The sequence below is a fragment of the Lonchura striata genome, chromosome 30, assembly GCF_050655825.1.
Source record: "Lonchura striata isolate lonStrDom1 chromosome 30, ASM5065582v1, whole genome shotgun sequence".
NCBI lineage: Eukaryota > Metazoa > Chordata > Aves > Passeriformes > Estrildidae > Lonchura > Lonchura striata.
The window spans coordinates 7,481,449-7,503,910 of NC_140732.1; the positions used below are offsets into that span (position 1 = coordinate 7,481,449).

At 63.6% G+C, this 22,462-nt stretch overlaps 2 protein-coding genes across 2 annotated transcripts; one reads left to right on the forward strand and one right to left on the reverse strand.

Annotated features, from left to right (window-relative positions):
- The first annotated feature begins 1,046 nt into the window (after positions 1-1,046).
- Positions 1,047-14,250, forward strand: EPOR (erythropoietin receptor). Its single transcript, XM_085563225.1, has 7 exons — positions 1,047-1,185; positions 2,839-2,971; positions 4,926-4,991; positions 5,098-5,804; positions 10,109-10,196; positions 11,142-11,229; positions 12,034-14,250. The coding sequence occupies exons 1-7, from the start codon at positions 1,062-1,064 to the stop codon at positions 12,811-12,813; spliced, it is 1,986 nt and encodes a 661-aa protein (XP_085419351.1). The 5' UTR covers positions 1,047-1,061; the 3' UTR covers positions 12,814-14,250.
- Positions 14,194-22,052, reverse strand: SWSAP1 (SWIM-type zinc finger 7 associated protein 1). The gene is made up of 3 exons (XM_085563271.1): positions 22,008-22,052; positions 17,534-18,626; positions 14,194-16,425 (listed from the first exon to the last, which is right to left on the reverse strand). The coding sequence occupies exons 2-3, from the start codon at positions 17,774-17,776 to the stop codon at positions 15,622-15,624; spliced, it is 1,047 nt and encodes a 348-aa protein (XP_085419397.1). The 5' UTR covers positions 17,777-18,626; positions 22,008-22,052; the 3' UTR covers positions 14,194-15,621.
- Between the last annotated feature and the right edge of the window lie 410 nt (positions 22,053-22,462).

Here is a 22,462-nt window from a genome sequence, read left to right on the forward strand (position 1 = left end):
GGGTCCCGGGGAATTTTTGGGGGGTCCCGGGAAGTTTTTTGGGATCCCGAGGTTTTTGGGGGTTTTTTGGGGGGTCCCGGGAGGTTTTTGGGGGGTCCCGGGAGGTTTTTGGGGATCCCGAGGTTTTTTAGGATATTTTGGGGGGATCCCAGGAGGTTTTTGGGGGGTCCCAGGAAGTTTTTGGGGGGTCCCCGGAGGTTTTTGGGGATCTCCGCGTTTTTAGGGCTTTTTGGGAGGTCCCAGGGGATTTTTTTGGGGCTCCCGGGAGGTTTTTGGGGGGTCCCCGGAGGTTTTTGGGGATCTCCGGGTTTTTTGGGATTTTTTTAGGGGGGTCCTGGGGGTTTTTTGGGGATCTCCGGGTTTTTCAGGGTTTTTGGGGGGTCCCGGGGGTATTTGGGGATCCCGGGAGGTTTTTTGGGATTTTTTGGGGGGTTCCAGGGTTTTTGGGGGGTCCCGGGGGTTTTTTTGGGGGGTCCCGGGAGGTTTTTGTGGATCCCGAGGTTTTTGGGGTTTTTTTGGGGGGTCCCGGGATATTTTTGGGGGTCCCTGGAGGTTTATGGGGGGGTCCCGGGATATTTTTGGGGCTCCCGGAAGGTTTTTTGGGGGGTCCCGGGAAGTTTTTGGGGATTTTTTTGGGGGGTCCCGGGAGGTTTTTGGGGATTTTTGGGGGGTCCCGGGGGTTTTTTTGGGGGGTCCCGGGAGGTTTTTGGGGATTTTTTTGGGGGGTCCCGGGAGGTTTTTGGGGATTTTTGGGGGGTCCCGGGAGGTTTTTGGGGATTTTTTGGGGGTTCCAGGGTTTTTGGGGATCTCGGGGTTTTTCGGGTTTTTTTTGGGGCTCCCGGGGCGATTTTGGGGTTCCCAACTCCCCTCCCCCCCTTATCTCGCCCCTCCCCCCCCTTATCTCCCCTCCCAGCCCAGCCCCGCCCTGGGGGGGGAGGGGCGGGGAGGGGCCCCCCAAAACCACGCGCCCCAAAAAAAAACAACCCCCCAAAAAAACCCCAAAATCTCCAAAAAATCCCCCCAAAACCCCCCAAAATCCCCCCAAAATCCCCGCCCCCCCCATGGCGGCGCTGCTGCTCCTGGGGGGGCTCCTGGGGGGGGTCCCGGGGGGGGTCCCCGAAATTTGGGGGGGCCCGGGGGGGGTCCCCGAGGGCTCCGAGACCCCCCCGGACCTGGAGGAGGAAGGTAAGCGGGGGGGGGAAGGGAATTTTGGGGGGATTTGGGGGATTTTGGGGGGATTTTGGGGATTTTGGGGGAATTTGGGGGGATTTGGGGGGATTTGGGGGGATTTGGGAGGATTTTGGGGGGATTTGGGGGGATTTTGGGGGGATTTTGGGGGATTTTGGGGGGATTTGGGGGGATTTGGGGGGAATTTGGGGGAATTTGGGGGGATTTGGGGGGATTTGAGGGTTTGGGGAGAAATTTTGGGGAATATGGGGGGGATTTGGGGTATTTTAGGAGAATTTTGGGGGATTTTGGGGGGGGTTTGGGGAGGAATTTGGGGGGATTTGGGGGGTTTTGGGGGAAATTTGGGGGATTTGAGGAGGAATTTTGGGGGATTTCGGGGCGTTTAGGGGGGGTTGGGGATTTTGGGGGAAATTTGGGGGGTTTGGGGGGAGAATTTAGGACGTTTGGGGGGTTTTGGGGTGATTTTGGGGGATTTTGGGAAGATTTGGGGGAATTTGAGGGAATTTGGGGGTGTTGGGCGGATTTTGGAGAATTTGGGGGATTTTTCGGGGGCTTTTGGGGGGATTTGTAAGGGAATTTGGGGCGATTTGGGAGGTTTAGAAGAAATTTGGGAGAATTTGGGGGATTTGGGGGAAGTTCGGGGGGTTTGGGGGAATTTGGGGGGGTTTAGGGGATTTTTTGGGGTTTTGGGGGATTTTGGGGGGATTAGGGCATTTTTGGATGGAGTTTGGGGATAATTTGTGGGATTTTTTGGGAGTTTTTTGGGGGTGTTTTGGGGTTTGGGGGGTTTAGGGGGATTTTGGGGAGTTGGGATGAGAATTTAGGGGATTTTGGAGGGTTTTGGGGCATTTTGGGGGAATTTGGGGGGTTGAGAAGGAGTTTTGGTGGGCTGGGAGGAATTTGGGGTGTCTTGGGGGGAATTTAGGGGATTTGGGGGGATTTGGGGGAGTTTTTTGGGAATTTTGGGGGGTTTAGGAGGGAGTTTGGGGTGGGCTGTGGATTTTAGGAAGTTTTGGGGTTTTTGGGGGGTTTTGGGGGGGTTTGGGGGATTTTAGGAGGGAGTTTGGGAGGGAATTTTGGGGTGTTTGGGGGATTTTGGGAACTTTTGAGGGATTTGGGGAGGTTTGAGGGAATTTGGGGAAATTTTGGGGGAATTTGGGGAGGTTTGGGAGGGAATTTTGGGGCAATTTTGGGGTTTGGGGGGGATTTTGGGGGATTTTAGGAAGTTTGTGGGAGTTGGGGGGGATTTGGGGGGAATTTTGCGGGATTTGGGGAGGTTTGTGGGAATTTGGGGGGATTTTGGGGGATTTGGGGGTTTGGGGAAATTTTGGAGGATTTGGGGAGGTTTAGGAGGGAATTTTGGGGTTTTCGGGGAATGTCGGTGGATTTTTGGGGAATATTTGGGGGATTTTGCAGAACTCTGGGGGAATTTTGGGGGATTGACCCCTGGGTGACCCCGGGTGACCCCTGGGTGACCTCTGACCCCCCGGTGACCCCGTGCCTGCGGCCATTGTGCGGCGCTGGGATTTTGGGGAACTTTGGGGGAATTTTGGGGAACTCTGAGGGAACTTCGGGGGGATTTGGGGGGATTGACCCCCGGGTGACCCCGGCTGACCCCTGGCTGACCTCTGACCCCTGACCCCGTGCCAGCGGCCATCGTGCAGCGCTGGGACCCGGCCCCGCCCCATTGCTTCACGCGGACGCTGCAGGAGCTGCGCTGCTTCTGGGACAGCCCCGGGGCGGGAACGGAGCCGGAGCGCTTCCGGCTGCAGTTCCGGCTGGAGTGAGTGACCCCTGACCCCTGAGTGACCCCTGAGTGACCCCTGAGTGACCCCGACTGACCCCTGAGTGACCCCTGAGTGACCCCTGTCGCTGCTTCTGGGACAGCCCCGGGGCGGGAACTGAGCCGGAGCGCTTCCGGCTGCAGTTCCGGCTGGAGTGAGTGACCCTGAGTGACCTCTGAGTGACCCCTGACCTCTGAGTGACCCCTGACTGACGCCTGAGTGACCAATGACCACTGACCCATAACCACTGAGTGACCACAGTGACGACTGAGTGACCAACTGACCCCTGTGTGACCCCTGTGTGACCCCTGTGACCCCTGACCTCTGACTGAACCCTGTGTGACCCCTGACCCCTGTGACCCCTGAGTGACCCCTGACTCCTGTGACCCCTGACCCCTGAGTGACCCCTGTGACCCCTGAGTAACCCCTGCGTGACCCCTGTGACCCCTGTGTGACCCCTGTGTGACCCCTGACCCCTGAGTGACCCCTGTGTGACCCCTGTGACCCCTGTGTGACCCCAGGCAGGACCCGTGGCAGGACTGTCCCCTGCGTGTCTCGGCCCGGCCGGGGGGGGGGTCCCGTTTCTGGTGTTCTGAGTGACCCCTGTGTGACCCCTGTGTGACCCCTGACCCCTGTGTGACCCCTGTGACCCCTGTGTGACCCCTGTGACCCCTGTGTGACCCCTGAGTGACCCCTGACCCCCGTGTGACCCCAGGCAGGACCCGTGGCAGGACTGTCCCCTGCGTGTCTCGGCCCGGCCGGGGGGGGGGTCCCGTTTCTGGTGCTCTGAGTGACCCCTGTGACCCCTGTGTGACCCCTGACCCCTGTGTGACCCCTGTGTGACCCCTGACCCCCGTGTGACCCCTGACCCCTGAGTGACCCCTGTGACCCCTGTGTGACCCCTGACCCCTGTGTGACCCCTGACCCCTGAGTGACCCCTGAGTGACCCCTGTGTGACCCCAGGCAGGACCCGTGGCAGGACTGTCCCCTGCGCGTCTCGGCCCGGCCGGGGGGGGGTCCCGTTTCTGGTGCTCTGAGTGACCCCTGTGTGACCCCTGACCCCTGAGTGACCCCTGAGTGACCCCTGTGACCCCTGTGTGACCCCTGAGTGACCCCTGACCCCTGTGTGACCCCAGGCAGGACCCGTGGCAGGACTGTCCCCTGCGTGTCTCGGCCCGGCCGGGGGGGGGGTCCCGTTTCTGGTGCTCTGTGTGACCCCTGTGTGACCCCTGACCCCTGTGTGACCCCTGTGACCCCTGAGTGACCCCTGACCCCTGTGTGACCCCTGTGACCCCTGTGTGACCCCTGACCCCCGTGTGACCCCAGGCAGGACCCGTGGCAGGACTGTCCCCTGCGTGTCTCGGCCCGGCCGGGGGGGGGGTCCCGTTTCTGGTGCTCTGTGTGACCCCTGTGTGACCCCTGACCCCTGTGTGACCCCTGTGACCCCTGAGTGACCCCTGACCCCTGTGTGACCCCTGTGACCCCTGTGTGACCCCTGACCCCCGTGTGACCCCAGGCAGGACCCGTGGCAGGACTGTCCCCTGCGCGTCTCGGCCCAGCCGGGGGGGGGGTCCCGTTTCTGGTGCTCTGAGTGACCCCTGTGTGACCCCTGACCCCTGAGTGACCCCTGAGTGACCCCTGACCCCCGTGTGACCCCAGGCAGGACCCGTGGCAGGACTGTCCCCTGCGCGTCTCGGCCCGGCCGGGGGGGGGGTCCCGTTTCTGGTGTTCTGAGTGACCCCTGTGTGACCCCTGTGTGACCCCTGACCCCTGTGACCCCTGAGTGACCCCTGACCCCCGTGTGACCCCAGGCAGGACCCGTGGCAGGACTGTCCCCTGCGCGTCTCGGCCCGGCCGGGGGGGGGTCCCGTTTCTGGTGCTCTGTGTGACCCCTGTGTGACCCCTGTGTGACCCCTGACCCCTGTGTGACCCCTGACCCCTGTGTGACCCCAGGCAGGACCCGTGGCAGGACTGTCCCCTGCGCGTCTCGGCCCGGCCGGGGGGGGGGTCCCGTTTCTGGTGCTCTGAGTGACCCCTGTGTGACCCCTGAGTGACCCCTGACCCCTGTGTGACCCCTGACCCCTGAGTGACCCCTGAGTGACCCCTGACCCCCGTGTGACCCCAGGCAGGACCCGTGGCAGGACTGTCCCCTGCGCGTCTCGGCCCGGCCGGGGGGCGGGTCCCGTTTCTGGTGTTCCCTCCCGGCCGCCGCCACCGTCACCTTCGTGCCCCTGGAGCTGCGCGTGCTGCCCGCGGGACCCCCGGAAACCCCCCCGAAAACACCCCCAAAAACCCCCGGGACCACCCCGAAAACACCCCCAAAAATCACCCTAAAAACCCCCGGGACCACCCCAAAAATCACCCCAAAACCCCCCGGGACCACCCCAAAAACACCCCCGAAAACCACCCCAAAAACCCCCGGGACCACCCTAAAAACCCCCCCGAAAACCACCCCAAAAACCCCCGGGACCACCCTAAAAACCCCCCCGAAAACCCCCGGGACCACCCTAAAAACCCCCCCGAAAATCACCCCAGAAACCCCCGGGACCACCCCAAAAACACCCCCAAAACCCCCCGGGACCACCCCAAAAACAACCCCAGAAACCCCCCCAAAAACCCCCCCGGGGACCCCCACCGGGACACCCCCAAAAACCCCCGGGACCACCCCAAAAACCCCCCAAAAAACCCCCGGGACCACCCCAAAAACCCCCCAAAAAACCTCCGGGACCACCCCAAAAACCCCCCAAAAAACCTCCGGGACCACCCCAAAAACCCCCGGGACCCCCCCCGTGCGCCCCTTGTTCCAGCGGACGCTCTTCATCGACCAAGTCGGTACGGGGGGAATTTGGGGGAAATTTGGGGGATTTTGGGGGAATTTGGGGGGTTTTGGGAGGATTTTGGGGGATTTGGGGGGAATTTGGGGGAATTTGGGGGGTTTTGGGAGGATTTTGGGAGGATTTGGGGGAATTTTGGGGGGATTTGGGGAGGATTTGGGGGAATTTCGGGGGAATTTGGGGAGGATTTGGGGGAATTTCGGGGGATTTGGGGGGAATTTGGGGGATTTTGGGGGAATTTTGGGGGGATTTGGGGAGAATTTGGGGAATTTTGGGAGGATTTGGGGGGATTTGGGGGGGAATTTTAGGGATTTTGGGGGGATTTTGGGGGCATATTTTGGGGCATTTGACGGGATTTGGGGGGAAATTTGGGGGGATTTGGAGGGATTTTGGGGTTTTTGGGGCTGTATTCGGGGTTTGGGGGCTCCCATGGATTTTGGGATTTTTTGGGGTGCCCCCAGTGCTGCCGGGGCCCCCCCGGAACGTGTCGGTGTCGGCGGGGGGGAATTTTCAGCGGGATTTTTGGGGTGAATTCGGGTTTTCAGCGGGATTTTTGGGGTGAATTTGGGGTTTTCGGGGCTGTATTCGGGGTTTGGGGGCTCCTATGGATTTGGGGATTTTTTGGGGTGCCCCCAGTGCTGCCGGGGCCCCCCGGAACGTGTCGGTGTCGGCGGGGGGGGGATTTTTGGGGTGAATTTGGGTTTTTTGGGGCTGTATTCGGGGTCTGGGGGCTCCCATGGATTTGGGGATTTTTTGGGGTGCCCCCAGTGCTGCCGGGGCCCCCCGGAACGTGTCGGTGTCGGCGGGGGGAGGGGATTTTTGGGGTGAATTCGGGATTTTCAGCGGGATTTTTGGGGTGAATTTGGGGTTTTCGGGGCTGTATTCGGGGTCTGGGGGCTCCCATGGATTTGGGGATTTTTTGGGGTGCCCCCAGTGCTGCCGGGGCCCCCCCGGAACGTGTCGGTGTCGGCGGGGGGAGGGGATTTTTGGGGTGAATTTGGGGTTTTTGGGGTGAATTTGGGGGTTTTGGGGCTGTATTCGGGGTTTGGGGGCTGCCATGGATTTGGGGATTTTTTGGGGTGCCCCCAGTGCTGCCGGGGCCCCCCCTGAACGTGTCGGTGTCAGCGGGGGGGAATTTTCAGCGGGATTTTTGGGGTGAATTCGGGATTTTCAGCGGGATTTTTGGGGTGAATTTGGGGTTTTCGGGGCTGTATTCGGGGTCTGGGGGCTCCCATGGATTTGGGGATTTTTTGGGGTGCCCCCAGTGCTGCCGGGGCCCCCCCGGAACGTGTCGGTGTCGGCGGGGGGGGCGCGGGGGGAGCTCTGCGTGCGCTGGGCCCCCCCCCCCGGGCCCTACCTGGCCTCCAGCCTGGTCTTCGAGCTGGCCCTGAGCCCCCCGGGGGGACCCCCAAAAACGGTGAGCGGCCAATGGGGGCCGAGGCCTTTGGGGGCCTTTGGGGGGGGGTTTGGGGTCGTTTGGGGGGGATTTGGGGTCGTTTGGGGGGGATTTGGGGTCATTTGGCAGCAATTTGGGGTCCCTTGGGTGAGTTTTGGGGTCCCTTGGAGGGGTTTTGGCATAATTTGGGGTCCCTTGGGGGGGTTTTGGGGTCCCTGGAGGGGTTTTTGGGGTGGCCTCGGAGGGGTTTGGGATAATTTCGGGGCAGTTTGGGGTCCTTTGGGGGCATTTTGGGGTCATTTGGGAGCGATTTGGGGTCCCGGGGGGGTTTTGGGGTGGCCCTGGAAGGGTTTGGGGTCATTTCAGGGCAGTTTGGGGGGGCGCTGCAGGGTTTTGGGGTGGCCCCGGAGGGGTTTGGGGTCATTTCGGGGGGGGTTGGGGTCCCTTGGGAGGGGTTTGGGGTCCCCTTGGGGGAGTTTTGGGGTCCCTTGGGGGGGGTTTGGCATAATTTGAGGTCCCTTGGGGAGGGTTTGGGGTCATTTGGGGGTGATTTGGGGTCCCTTTTGGTGGTTTTTAGGGTCCCTTTCCAGTCCCTTGGGGGTTTTTGGGGTCCCGGTGTTGATTTTGGGGTCCCAGCGGGGTTTTTGGGGTCCCAGCGGGGATTTTGGGGTCCCTGTGTTGATTTTGGGGTAACTTTCGGGATTTCGGGGTCTGTCCCAGGTGGGGGTCCCGGCCGGGCGGCGCGAGCAGCGGGTCGGGGGGCTCCGGGCCGGCGGGGTTTTTGGGGTCCCTGTGGGGTTTTTGAGGTCCCTGTGTTGTTGATTTTGGGGTCCCTCTGGGGTTTTTGGGGTCCCGGTGTTGATTTTGGGGTCCCGGTGTTGATTTTGGGGTCCCTGTGTTGTTGATTTTGGGGTCCCTCTGGGGTTTTTGGGGTCCCGGTGTTGATTTTGGGGTAACTTTCGGGATTTCGGGGTCTCACCCAGGTGGGGGTCCCGGCCGGGCAGCGCGAGCAGTGGGTCGGGGGGCTCCGGGTCAGCGGGGATTTCGGGGTCCCTGCGGGGATTTTGGGGTCCCTGCGGGGTGTTTGGGGTCCCAGCGGGGATTTTGGGGTCCCTGTGTTGTTGATTTTGGGGTCCCTGCGGGGTGTTTGGGGTCCCAGCGGGGTGTTTGGGGTCCCTCTGGGGTTTTTGGGGTCCCGGTGTTGATTTTGGGGTAACTTTCGGGATTTCGGGGTCTGTCCCAGGTGGGGGTCCCGGCCGGGCGGCGCGAGCAGCGGGTCGGGGGGCTCCGCGCCGGGACCCCGTACTCGGTGCGCGCCCGCGCCCGGCCCGACGGGCTCAGCTACGGCGGCTTCTGGAGCCCCTGGTCCCGGCCCGGCAGCGCCTCCACCGCCCCCGGTGAGCGGCACCGGGACTCGGGGGACACCGGGACACGGGGACAGCGGCACCGGGACACCGGGACACGGGGGGACAGGGACACCGGGACACGGGGGACACCGGGATAGCGGCACCGGGACACGGGGGGACACCGGGACAGCGGCACCGGGACACGGGGGACACCGGGACACGGGGACAGCGGCACCGGGACACGGGGACAGGGGCACCGGGACACGGGGACAGCGGCACCGGGACACGGGGGGACACCGGGACACGGGGACAGCGGCACCGGGACACGGGGGGACACCGGGACAGGGACACGGGGACAGGGACAGCGGCACCGGGACACGGGGACACGGGGATAGCGGCACCGGGACACGGGGGGACACCGGGACAGCGGCACCGGGACACGGGGAGACACCGGGACACCGGGACACCGGGACAGCGGCACCGGGACACGGGGACAGGGACACCGGGACACGGGGAGACACCGGGACACCGGCACCGGGACACGGGGGGACAGGGGGACAGGGGGACAGGGACACCGGGACACGGGGACATGGGGACACAGGGACGGGGGGGACACTGAGGGGACAGGGGGACATTGGGGATTTGGGGACATTTAGGGACACGGGGGGACAGGGGGGTGGCAGTGACAGGAGGGTGGGGGGGACAGAGGGACATGGGGGGGACTTGGGGAAACACGGGGGGCACTGGGAGGGACTGGGAGGAACTGGGAGGGACTGGAGGGAACTGGGATGGACTGGGAGGGACTGGGAGGGAACTGGGATGGACTGGGAGGGACTGGGAGGGACTGGGAGGGACTGGGAGGGAACTGGGATGGACTGGGAGGGACTGGGAGGGACTGGGAGGGAACTGGGAGGGACTGGGAGGGACTGGGAGGGACTGGGATGGACTGGGAGGGAACTGGGGGGAACTGGGATGGACTGGGAGGGACTGGGAGGGACTGGGATGGACTGGGAGGGAACTGGGGGGAACTGGGATGGACTGGGAGGGACTGGGGGGGACTGGGAGGGACTGGGAGGGAACTGGGGGGAACTGGGATGGACTGGGAGGGACTGGGAGGGACTGGGGGGGACTGGGAGGGAACTGGGGGGGACTGGGGTCCCTGACGGATGCCCCCTGTCCCGTTCCTGTCCCATCCCTGTCCCTTTGTCCCATCCCTGTCCCTGTCCCTGTCCCCTCTGTCCCTTTGTCCCGTTCCTGTCCCTGTCCCTGTCCCGTTCCTGTCCCATCCCTGTCCCTTTGTCCCGTTCCTGTCCCGTTCCTGTCCCTGTCCCTGTCCCGTTCCTGTCCCATCCCTGTCCCTTTGTCCCGTTCCTGTCCCGTTCCTGTCCCTGTCCCTGTCCCGTTCCTGTCCCATCCCTGTCCCTTTGTCCCGTTCCTGTCCCGTTCCTGTCCCTGTCCCTTTGTCCCGTTCCTGTCCCTGTCCCTGTCCCTTGTCCCGTGCCTGTCCCTTTGTCCCGTGCCTGTCCCTTTGTCCCGTTCCTGTCCCGTGCCTGTCCCCAGAGCTGGACGCGGTCACCGTGGGTCTCTCGTGTCTGCTGGTGCTGCTGCTGCTGGGCCTGGCAGCGCTGGGGCTGCTGGGGCACCGCCGGTACTGGGGATACTGGGAGGGACTGGGAGGACTGGGGGGACTGGGATGGACTGGGGGGGACTGGGGGGAACTGGGAGGGAACTGGGAGGGACTGGGATGGACTGGGAGGGACTGGGAGGGACTGGGGGGAACTGGGATGGACTGGGAGGGACTGGGGGGGACTGGGGGGGACTGGGATGGAACTGGGAGGGCCTGGGAGGGACTGGGGTGGACTGGGAGGGAACTGGGAGGGCCTGGGAGGGAACTGGGAGGGCCTGGGAGGAACTGGGAGGAACTGGGAGGGACTGGGGGGGAACTGGGATGGACTGGGAGGGACTGGGGGGGACTGGGATGGACTGGGATGGACTTTGGGGATACTTTGGGGATATTTTGTGGAGCTCTGCAGGATTTTTGGGGTCTCTATGGGATTTTGGGGTGCTCTATGGGATTTTGGGGTGCTCTGCAGGATTTTTGGGGTCTCTATGGGATTTTTGGGGTCTCTATGGGATTTTGGGGTGCTCTGCAGGATTTTTGGGGTCTCTATGGGATTTTTGGGGTGCTCTGTGGGATTTTGGGGTGCCGTGTGTGATTTTGGGGTCCCCAGGACGCTGCGGGCCAAGCTGTGGATGGGAGTGCAGGATTTTTGGGGTCTCTATGGGATTTTGGGGTGCTCTGTAGGATTTTTGGGGTGCTCTGTGGAATTTTGGGGTGCCGTGTGTGATTTTGGGGTCCCCAGGACGCTGCGGGCCCAGCTGTGGATGGGAGTGCAGGGGATTTGGGGTCTCTGTAGGATTTTGGGGTGCTCTGTGGGATTTTGGGGTGCTCTATGGGATTTTTGGGGTCTCTATGGGATTTTGGGGTCTCTATGGGATTTTGGGGTGCTCTGCAGGATTTTTGGGGTCTCTATGGGATTTTTGGGGTCTCGATGGGATTTTGGGGTGCCGTGTGTGATTTTGGGGTCCCCAGGACGCTGCGGGCCAAGCTGTGGCCGCCGGTGCCGGGCCCCGAGCGCGAGTTCGAGGGGCTCTTCAGCGCCTACGGCGGCAACTTCCAGGTGAGAGAAAATTCGGGATTTTGGGGTTTTTGGGAGAGTTTGGGGTTTTTGGGGAACTTTGGGGATTTTGGGGGATATTTAGGGGATATTTGGGGGATAATTGGGATATTTTTGGGGATACTTTGTGGGTATTTAGGGGATATTTTGGGGATACTTTGGGGATATTTTGTGGATATTTAGGGGACATTTTGAGGATATTTTGTGGATATTTAGGGGATATTTTGGAGGATATTGTGTGGATATTTAGGGGATATTTTGGTGATATTTTGTGGATATTTGGGGGATACTTTGGGGGTATTTTGTGGACAGTTTGTGGATATTTAGGGGATATTTTGGTGAAATTTAGTGGATAATTTGGAGATACTTTGTGGATATTTGGGGGATGCTTTGGGGGTGTTTAGGGGATATTTTGTGGATATTTGGGGGACATTTTGAGGCTATTTTGTGGATATTTGGGGGATACTTTGGTGATATTTTGTGGATATTTAGGGGACATTTTGGGGATAATTTGTGGATATTTGGGGGATGCTTTGGGGATATTTAGGGGATATTTCGTGGATATTTTGGGGATATTTTGGGGATATTTTGTGGATAATTTGGAGATACTTTGTGGATATTTGGGGGATGCTTTGGGGGTGTTTAGGGGATATTTTGTGGATATTTAGGGGATATTTTGTGGGTAATTTGGAGATATTTTGTGGATATTTAGGGGACATTTTGTGGCTATTTCGGGGCTATTGACGGGACACTTGGGGTGATCTCTGGGGCCATTTCGGGGCTCCCTAACCCGCCGCCCCTCCCCAGCTGTGGCTGTGCCAGGCTCCCGGCTCTCCCCGCGCCCCCCCCGCAATGGAGGCCGAGGAGGCTCCGGACGAGGTGGGGGAGGGGCCGGGGCTCGCCCCCCCCGCCGAGCCCCCCCCGGAGGGGGCGGAGCCTCGGGCGCCGGGCCCCTCCCCCTCGCCCAGCTTCGAGTACACGCTGTTCGAGCCCGGCCCCGCCCTGCTACGCCCCGCCCCCCGGCCCGCAGGACACGCCCCCTGCCCACCAGGCCACGCCCACTGTGTCACAGGCCACGCCCCCTGCTCCTCAGACCACGCCCCCTGCATCAAAGACCACGCCCACTGCTCTCCAGCCCACACCCCCTGCACCCCAGACCACGCCCCCTGCCCTACAGGCCACGCCCCCTGCTCCTCAGGCCACGCCCACTGTCCAGCCGATCACGCACATTGTCCCCCAGGCCACGCCCCCTGCCACACCGACCACGCCCCCTGCTCCACAGGCCACGCCCCCTGCTCCACAGGCCACGCCCCCTGCTCCACAGGCCACGCCCCCTGTTCCACTGACCACGCCCCCTGCTCCACTGACCACGCCCCCTGCTCCACAGGCCACGCCCCCTGCCTCACCGACCACGTCCACTGCTCCCCAGGCCACGCCCCCTGCCCCACTGACCACGCCCCCTGCCCCACTGACCACGCCCCCTGCCCCACTGACCACGCCCCCTACGCCAACCTGGGCCACGCCCACAAGGGGGCGGAGCCCAAGTGGGGGGCGGGGCACGCCCACCATTACGTCATCTGCTCCTGAGGGGGCGGGACCGCGATGACGTCATCGCTGAGGGGAGGTGACGTCACCGGGGACGTCGTCGCGGAGGGGACGCGTCGCGGTGAGGTCACACACGGGGATGATGATGTCATCACGGAGGGGACGCACCACACTGATGTCACACACGGGGATGATGACGTAATCACGGAGACACGTCACAGTGACGTCACGTGTTGGAGTGATGACATCATCGCAGAGGGGACGCGCCACAGTGACATCACACACTGGAACGATGATGTCATCGTAGAGGGGACACATTGCATGATGACGTCATCACGGGGGACGTGTCGCGGTGACGTCACACACGGGAATGATGACGTCACCATGGGAATGATGACGTCACCATGGAGACGCATCACAGTGACGTCACACGTTGGAATGATGATGTCATCATGGGGACGCGTCGCAGTGACATCATACACGGGAATGATGACATCATCACGGAGGGGACGCATCATGGTGACATCATATGGAAGGGACAGATGACATCACAACAGGCAAGACTTGTAATAATGACGTCACACTGGCATGATGACATCATCGCAGGGGAGACTCATCACAGTGACGTCACACACGGGAGTGATGACATCATCGCGGAGGGGACGCATAATGATGATGTCACATGGAATGGATTGATGCCATCGCAACAGGTGGGACTCGTAACAATGACGTCACACAGATGCAATGACATCATCACAAGGGGGACACGTCACGATGACATCACACACGGGAATGATGACATCATCACGAAGGAGACGTGTCACAGTGACATCACACATGGCGATTATGACGTCATCGCGGAGGGGACACGTTGCAGTGACGTCACACATGGGAATGATGACATCATGGGGGACGTGTTGTGACGTCACACATGGGAATGATGACGTCATCACGGAGAGGACGCATCATGATGATCACGGAAGGGACAGATGACATCACAAGGGTGGGACTCGTAATAATGACATCACACATAAGAACGATGACATCATCGCAAGGGGGACGCGTCACGGTGACATCGCACACGGGAACGATGACGTCATCGCAGACGGGACGCGTCACGGTGACATCACACGGAATGGACATATGACGTCACGATGGGTGGGACTTGTAATAACGACATTACGCGGGTGCGATGACGTCATCGCAAGGGGGACGCGTCACAGTGACATCACACACGGGAATTATGACATCATCACAGAGGGGACGCATCGCGGTGATGTCACCCAAGGGGGGCATGGTGACGTCATTTCAGAGACATGTGACGTCACAGGGGGGCACGGTGACATCATCAGAGGGACGTGGTGACGTCACAGGGGGGCGCAGTGACGTCATCACGGGGGAGGGGCGGCGTGGGACTCAGAATTTCTCCTGCTTTGGGTTTTTAATGATTTCGTACAATAAAAGCAATGCTGGGCCGGGCCCCGCCCCCAACTGGGGACACTGGGAGGGACTGGGGGGGACTGGGATGGAACTGGGAGGGACTGGGAGGAACTGGGAGGGACTGGGAGGGACTGGGAGGGAACTGGGAGGGAACTGGGAGGGACTGGGAGGGAACTGGGAGGGAACTGGGAGGGACTGGGAGGGACTGGGAGGAACTGGGGGGTACTGGGATGGACTGGGAGGGAACTGGGAGGGACTGGGAGGAACTGGGGGGGACTGGGATGGACTGGGAGGGAACTGGGAGGGACTGGGAGGAACTGGGGGGGACTGGGATGGACTGGGAGGGAACTGGGAGGGACATTGGGGACATACTGGGGCTAACTGGGAGCACTGGGACAGGACACTGGGGACACTCTGGGGACACTGGGGGGGCACTGGGGGTAACTGGGAGCACTGGGATGGGACACTGGGGACACTCTGGGGACTCTGGGGACACTCGGTGGACACTGGGGTTAACTGGGAGCACTTTGGGGACACTTTGGGGACACTGGGGGTAACTGGGAAGGGACACTGGGAACACTGGGGACACTGGGGATGCTTTGGTGACACTCTGGGGACACTTTGGGACACTCTGGGGCCCTGCAGGGGTGGCAGAGCGGGGCTGGGGTGGGGGTGGGGCTGATAACGCTTATCAGGAGCCCCCAGATGGCCCCGGGTGGGGACACCGGGCTCGGTGTCACCTCCCTGCCCCGGTGTCACCTCCCTGCCAGGGTGTCACCCTTTAGGTCCTGTCACCAGTGACGGGGGTGACATGAGGGCCCTGTCACCAGTGGTGGGGGGGTGGGGGGGGGGGTGTGACACTGAGTCTGTGTCACCCCCAGGGTCCTTGTCACCCCGGGGCTGGCCATGTCACCCATGGGGTCCTTGTCACCAGTGTGGGGGTGCTGACATCAGCCCCGTGTCCCCCCGGGGGTGGCTGTGACACCCACAGGGTCCTTGTCACCAGTGAGGGGGTGACATTGAGTCCTTGTCACCAGTGTGGAGGTGACATCAGCCCCGTGTCCCCCCGGGGGTGGCTGTGACACCCACAGGGTCCTTGTCACCAGTGTGGGGGTGACACTGAGTCCTTGTCACCAGTGTGGAGGTGACATCAGCCCCGTGTCCCCCCGGGGGTGGCCGTGTCACCCATGGTGTCCTTGTCACCCTGGAGGTGGCTGTGTCACCCACAGGGTCCTTGTCACCAATGAGAGGGGTGACATTGAGTCTGTGTCACCAGTGTGGGGGTGACATTGAGTCCTTGTCACCTGTGAGGGGGTGACATCACTCCCCGGGGGTGGCCGTGTCACCCATGGGGTCCTTGTCACCAGTGGGGGGTGACATCAGCCCCGTGTCCCCCCGGGGGTGGCCGTGTCACGCCCACTCCTCCTCACCGCCGCTGTCCTCGCCGCTGTCCGTGTCCCTGTCCCCCTCGGTGTCCGTGTCCCTGTCCCCCTCGGTGTCCGTGTCCCTGTCCCCGTCGCTGTCCCCGCTGTCCCCGTGGTGCCCGGGCGAGCCGAGGCACAGCCGCCAGCGCCGCGGCAGGGTGCCGGGGCAGCGCAGCGTCACCCGCACGTGGCCGTGTCCCGGGCCATGTCCCCGGCCGTGTCCCGGGCCGTGTCCTGGGCCGTGTCCCGGGCCGTGTCCCGGACCGTGTCCCTGGCCGTGTCCCGGGCCGTGTCCCGGGCCGTGTCCCCGGCCGTGTCCCGGGCTGTGTCCCGGGCCGTGTCCTGGGCCGTGTCCCGGGCCGTGTCCCCGGCCGTGTCCCGGGCCGTGTCCCCAGCTGTGTCCCGGGCCATGTCCTGGGCCGTGTCCCCGGCCGTGTCCCGGGCCGTGTCCCCGGCTGTCCCTACGGAGGTGGCACCGCGCGGGGAAGAAGCGCAGCAGCGTCCGCAGGGTGGCCGGGCCGCCCGGGGCCGGCAGGCGCAGCGCGGCCAGCAGCTGGGGCCCGCCGGCACCAGCACCGGCACCGGCACCGGCACCGGCACCGGGCGGGCACAGCTCCCGCAGCAGCGCGGCCAGGCGGGCCGCGGAGCCTGGGCACGGCCCCACGTACCGCTCCAGCCCGTCCAGCAGCACCAGCGGCGGCGGGGACACCGAGCGGGACGGGCACGGGGACAGCGACAGCAGCTCCCGGCACAGGGACAGCCGCGTGCGGGGGTAGCGCAGCTCCAGGCGCTGCGGGACGGCGACAGGGGGGACACGGGGACAGAGGGGACAGGGATGGGACAGAGGGGACAGGGATGGGGACAGGGACAGGGACAGGGATGGGACAGGGATGGGACAGGGATGGGGACAGGACAGGGACAGGGACACAGGGACAGGGACACAGGGACAGAGGGGATAGGGATGGGACAGAGGGGACAGGGACAGGACAGGGACAGGGACAGGGACACGGGGACAGAGGGGACAGGGATGGGGACAGAGGGCACAGGGACAGGGAAAGGGACACAGGGACAGGGACACGGGGACAGAGGGGACAGGGAAACAGGGACAGGAATGGGGACAGGGACAGGAACAGGACAGGGACACAGGGACAGGGACACGGGGACAGAGGGGACACAGATGGGACAGAGGGGACAGGGACAGGGATGGGACAGGGATGGGGATGGAACCGGGACAGGGACACAGGGACGGGGACACAGGGACAGGGACACAGGGACAGGGACACGGATGGGACAGAGGGGACAGGGACAGGGATGGGGACAGAGGGAATAGGGACAGGGATGGGACAGGGATGGAACAGGGGACAGGGACACAGGGACAGGGATGGGACAGGGATGGGACAGAGAGAGGGACAGAGAGGACGGAGGGGACAGAGGGGACAGGGACAGGGACAAACGGGACAGTGGGGACAAGGGGGCAAGGGGGAGGGGACAAAAGGGACAGAGGGGACAAGAGTCAGGCCGGACCCCCAAAGCCTCCCACACCCCAAACCCCGCCCGCACGCATAGCCCCGCCCACCAGCGCGACATGACCACGCCCCCTTCCAGACCACGCCCTCTGGCCATGACCGCACCTATGGGAGAATATATTCACACAAAGCCACGCCCACATAGAGTAAACCCCGCCCCCTCATCAAGCCACGCCCAATCGCGGCCCCTCAGCAAGCCACGCCCCCAGAAAAGCCACGCCCCTCACCAAAGCCACGCCCATTCACCAAGCCACGCCCTATCGCGGCCCCAGCAAACTACGCCCCCTCCAGCAAGCCACGCCTCCCCATTATAGCGGTTCCTCAGCAAGCCCCGCCGCTCCCGGGCCCCTCCCGCTTCCCGGCCCCGCTGACCTGCAGCGCGCGCGGGTCGGTGCCGGCCCCGCCGGGGCCTCCCGGGAGCCGCGGGAGGGCGCTGGGCGCCAGGAACAGCGCGCGGGGCCCGTCCGCGCCGCCCGCCAGCGCCGCCCGCAGCAGCAGCGAGGTGCGGCCCGAGCCCGCCGGGCCCAGCAGCAGCACCGGCAGCGGCGGCAGCGCCGGCCCCGAGCCGCGCCCCGCCGCCGCCGGGCCCAGCGCCCGCTCCAGCGCCGCCGCCATGGCCGGCGGGGCCGCCGCCGCCCAGCCAATCAGCGGCGCGCCGCGGCCGCGCTCAGCCAATCACGGCGCGGCTTCGCCAATCACAGCGCAGCTTCCCTCAGCGCTTTCCCCGCCCACCGCGGTGGGCGCGAGCGGCTGAGCCAATCGGAGCAGGGATCCCCTCAGCGCCGTTCCCGCCGCCGCGGCTCAGCCAATCAGAGCGCGGCTCGCCCTCAGCGGCGTTCCCGCCCTCAGCCGCGCGGGGGGCGTGGCCTCGAGGCTTAATGAGATGCGTGGCCGCGCCCCCCGCGCGTGAAAAGGGGCGGGGCGAGCGCGGGTCCCCAAAGGTCACAGGGGGTCCCCAAAGGTCACAGGAGGGACCACAAAGGTCACAGGAGGGTCCCCTGAGGGTCCCCAAAGGTCACAGGGGGTCCCCGAAGGTCACAGGGGGGTCACAGGGGGTCTCCAAAGGTCCCCAAAGGTCACAGGGGGGTCACAGGGGGTCCCCAAAGGTCACAGGGGGTCACAGGGGGTCCCCAAAGGTCACAGGAGGCTTCCCAAAAGTCCCCAAAGGTCACAGAGGGTCCCCAAAGGTCACAGGAGGGTCACAGGTGTCACACGAGGGTCCCCAAAGGTCACCTGAGGTTCCCTTGAGAGTCCCCACAGGTGACAAAAAGGTCCCCAAAGGTCACACAAGGGTCACACAAATCACATGAAGATCCCCAAAGGCCACCCAGAGGTCCCCAAGGGCCACCCAAGGCTCACCTGTGGCTCCTCAAATGTCACCCAGAGGTCCCCAAGGGCCACCCAAGGCTCACCTGTGGCTCCTCAAATGTCACCCAGAGGTCCCCAAGGGCCACCCAAGGCTCACCTGTGGCTCCTCAAATGTCACCCAGAGGTCCCCAAGGGCCACCCCAGGGTTCCCGAGTGTCCCCAAGCTTCCCCAGGGGATTCCCGGGGGTGTCCCGGGGGTCTCCAGCCTTGCCGGGGGGACCCGGGGGGGTCCCTGGGGTGGCCCTGGGGGGGTCCCTGGGTGGGGGTTCCCTGGGGGGTATCCCTGGGGGGGGTCCCGGGTGGGTCCCTGGGGAGGTCCCTGGTGGGGTCTTTGGGGGGGTCCCTGGGGGGGTCCCGGGTGGGTCCCGGGTGAGGGTCCTTGGGGGGGTCGCGGGATTGGGGGTCCCGAGTGGGTCCCTGGGGGGTCCCGGGTGGGGTCCCTGGGGTGGGTCATGTGTAGGGGGTCCTGCGTGGGGTTCCCTGGGGTGGGGTCCCCGGGTGGGGGTCCCTGTGGGGGTCGCGGGGTTGGGGGTCCCGGGTGGGGGTCCCTGGGGGAGTCGCGGGGTTGGGAGTCCCGGGTGGGTCCCGGGGGGGTCCCTGGGGGGGTCGCGGGTGGGTCCCGGGTGGGGGTCCCTGTGGGGGTCGCGGGGTTGGGGGTCCCGGATGGGTCCCGGGGGGGTCCCGGGGGGGTCCCTGGGGGGTCGCGGGGTTGGGGGTCCCGGATGGGTCCCGGGGGGGTCCCTGGGGGGTCGCGGGGTTGGGAGTCCCGGGTGGGTCCCGGGGGGGTCCCTGGGGGGTCGCGGGGTTGGGGGTCCCGGATGGGTCCCGGGTGGGTCCCGGGGGGGTCCCTGGGGGGTCGCGGGGTTGGGGGTCCCGAGGGGTTGGGGGTCCCGGGGAGGTCCCTGGGTGTCCCTAGGGGGGTCGGGGGGTTGGGGGTCCCGAGTGGGTCCCTGGGTGTCCCTAGGGGGGTCGGGGGGTTGGGGGTCCCGAGTGGGTCCCTGGGGGGTCGCGGGGTTGGGGGTCCCGAGGCCGGGGCGCCCCTCGGCTCCGCGTATTCTCCAGCAATAACAGCGCGGGCGGAGGATCCGTGTTACGGCCCGAGAATACCCGGGGCCGCGGGGGCCGGAACGGGGGGACCCCCGCGTGGGGGCTCGGGGGGTCCGGGGGCATTTGGGAGGTCTGGGGGGGTTCGGGGGTCTGGGGGGGTTTGGGGGGATTTGGTGGTCTGGGGGGATTTGGGGGGTTTGGGGGGGTTCGGGGGTCTGGGGGTATCCAGGGGGCTCGGGGGGTTTTGGGGGTCTGGGGGAAATTTAGGGGTTTGGGGGGATCTGGTGGTCTGGGGGGATTTGGGGGTCTGGGGGGGATTCGGGGGCCTGGGGAGGGTCTGAGGGGATTTGGGGGTCTGGGGGTGATTTGGGGTTGTCCCCCTGATTTTGGGGGGGGGTCCCCAGGATTTGGGGGGGGGTCCCTCTGATTTTGGGGGGGGTCCCCAGGATTTGGGGGGGTCCCCAGGATTTTGGGGGGGTCCCCCTCTGATTTTGGGGGGGTCTCCAGGATTTTGGGGGGGTCCCCCTGATTTTGGGGGGGGTCTCCAGGATTTGGGGGGGTCCCCCTGATTTTGGGGGGGGTCCCCCTGATTTCGGGGGTTCCCGGCAGCGGCGGCCGCCCCGCCCCTTTCAGCACCGCGGACAGCGCCCCCCCAGCACCGCCTGGGGGTCTGTGGGGGTCCATAGGCACCTATAGAGTTCTATAGGGGACTATGGGGGTCCATAGGGCACCTATAGGGGTCTGTGGGGGGCTATTGGGTCTGTGGGGTGCTATGGGGGCTATGGGGGCTATGGGGGTCTATAGGGGACCTATAGGGTTCTATAGGGGGCTATGGGGTCTGTGGGGTGCTATGGGGGCTATGGGGGGCTATGGGGGCTATGGGGGTCTATAGGGGACCTATAGGGTTCTATAGGGGGCTATAGGGGTCTGTGGGGAGCTATGGGGGTCTATGGGGGTCTGTGGGGGTCCATAGGGCACCTAGAGGGTTCTATAGGGGTCTGTGTGGTTCTATAGGGCACCTATAGGGTTCTATAGGGGGCTATAGGGGTCTGTGGGGGGCTATGGGGGTCTGTGAAGGGCTATGGGGGATATGGGGGCTATGGGGGGCTATAGGGGACCTATAGGGTTCTATAGGGGTCTATAGGGGTCTGTGGGGTTCTATAGAGGTCTGTGGGGGTCCATAGGGGTCTCTGGGGGGTTATGGGGGTCTGTAGGAGATATGGGGGGCTATAGGGGACCTATAGGGTTCTATAGGGGTCTGTGGGGTTCTATCGGGGTCTATGGGGAGCTATGGAGGCTATAGGGGTCTGTGGGGGTCCATAAGGGGTCTATAGGGGATATGGGGGGCCATGGGGGTCCACAGGGGTCCACAGGGGTCTATAGAGGGCTATAGGGGTCTATAAGGGTCCATAGGGGTCTATTGGGGTCCATGGGGGTCTATAGGGGTCCATAGGAGCCAATAGGGGTCTATAGGGGTCTATAAGGGTCCATAGGGGTCTATGGGAGTCCATAGGGGTCCATAGGGGCCTATAGGGATCCATAGGGTTCTATAGTGGTCTATGGGAGTCCATAGGGGTCTATGGGGGTCCATAGGGCTCCATAGGGGCCTATAGGGGTCTATAGCTGTCCATAGGGGCCCATAGGGTTCTATAGGGATCCATAGGGGTCTATAGGGTTCTATAGGGCTCCATAGGGGTCTATAGGGGTCTATAGGGGTCTATGGGGGTCCATAGGGGTCTATGGGGGTCCATAGGGGTCTATAGGAGTCCATAGGGGTCTATAGGGCTCCATAGGGGTCTATGGGAGTCCATAGGGTTCTATGGGGGTCCATAGGGTTCTATGGGGGTCCATAGGAGTCCATAGGGTTCTATAGGGATCCATAGGGATCCATAGGGGTCTATGGGAGTCCATAGGGTTCTATGGGGGTCCATAGGGTTCTATGGGAGTCCATAGGGATCCATAGGGGTCTATAGGGGTCTATGGGGGTCCATAGGGATCCATAGGGGGCTCCTCTATAGGGGGGCACCCCAACAATTCCCACCCATGGGGCTCCCCCCCGTTAGGCCCCGCCCCCAAATAATCCATAGGGACCCCCCCAATTTCGGACCCCCCCATTAATCCCCCCCTATATGGCCCCGCCGCCCCCCTCCCCCACCCCCTATGGCCATAAGGGGTCCCCCCCATCCATAGGGGACCCCCAGCCCCGCCCACCCACTAATCCCCCCAAAATCCCCCCAAAATCCCCCCAAATCCCCCTCAAAATCCCCCAAATCCCCCGAATTTCCCCTAAAATCCACCCAAATCCCCCCGAATCCCCCAAATCCCCACCCAAAGCCCCAAACCCTCCACAAAACCCCCCCCAAAATCCCCAAAATTTCCCCCGAATCCCCCAAAATCCCCCCCAAAATCCCCCCCGGCCCCCCCCACTCACCCTCGGCCGCCGGAGCCGCGCCCGCCCCGCCGCAGTCCGAGGGGGCGGGGCCTGCGCAGGCCACGCCCACACACCCGCCAGACCACGCCCACTCAACGCCTGGCCAATAGGAAGCCGTAGGGGGCGGGAGCTTTCATTGACCACGCCCACAAACCCGCCAAACCACGCCCCCTTCAGTGTCCGCCCAATGCGCAGCCGTAGGGGGCGTGGTCTGTTCTGACCACGCCCATAAACCACACTCACTCATAAGCCACGCCCCCTTTGCATCCCCCGACTTGACCACGCCCCTCAGAAAACCACGCCCACTTCATCAACAAAATGGGCGTGGCTTTAATCTGACCACGCCCATCTATGAATAAACTTCGCATGGGGCGTGGCTTTGTTGGCCACGCCCATTCTGGACGGTCGAGCCACGCCCACTCCGGACACGCCAAAAAATGAAGCCACGCCCACTC

Coding starts and splice junctions, on each gene's coding strand:
- SWSAP1 (XM_085563271.1), bottom strand. CDS start 17,776: ATGGCGGCGGCGCTGGAGCGGGCGCTGGGCCCGGCGGCGGCGGGGCGC. Junction 16,426..17,533: donor CCGACCCGCGCGCGCTGCAG/GTCAGCGGGGCC, acceptor GCCGTCCCGCAG/CGCCTGGAGCTGCGCTACCC.
- EPOR (XM_085563225.1), top strand. CDS start 1,062: ATGGCGGCGCTGCTGCTCCTGGGGGGGCTCCTGGGGGGGGTCCCGGGG. Junction 5,805..10,108: donor GCTCTTCATCGACCAAGTCG/GTACGGGGGGAA, acceptor GCCTGTCCCCAG/AGCTGGACGCGGTCACCGTG. Junction 11,230..12,033: donor CCTACGGCGGCAACTTCCAG/GTGAGAGAAAAT, acceptor GCCCCTCCCCAG/CTGTGGCTGTGCCAGGCTCC.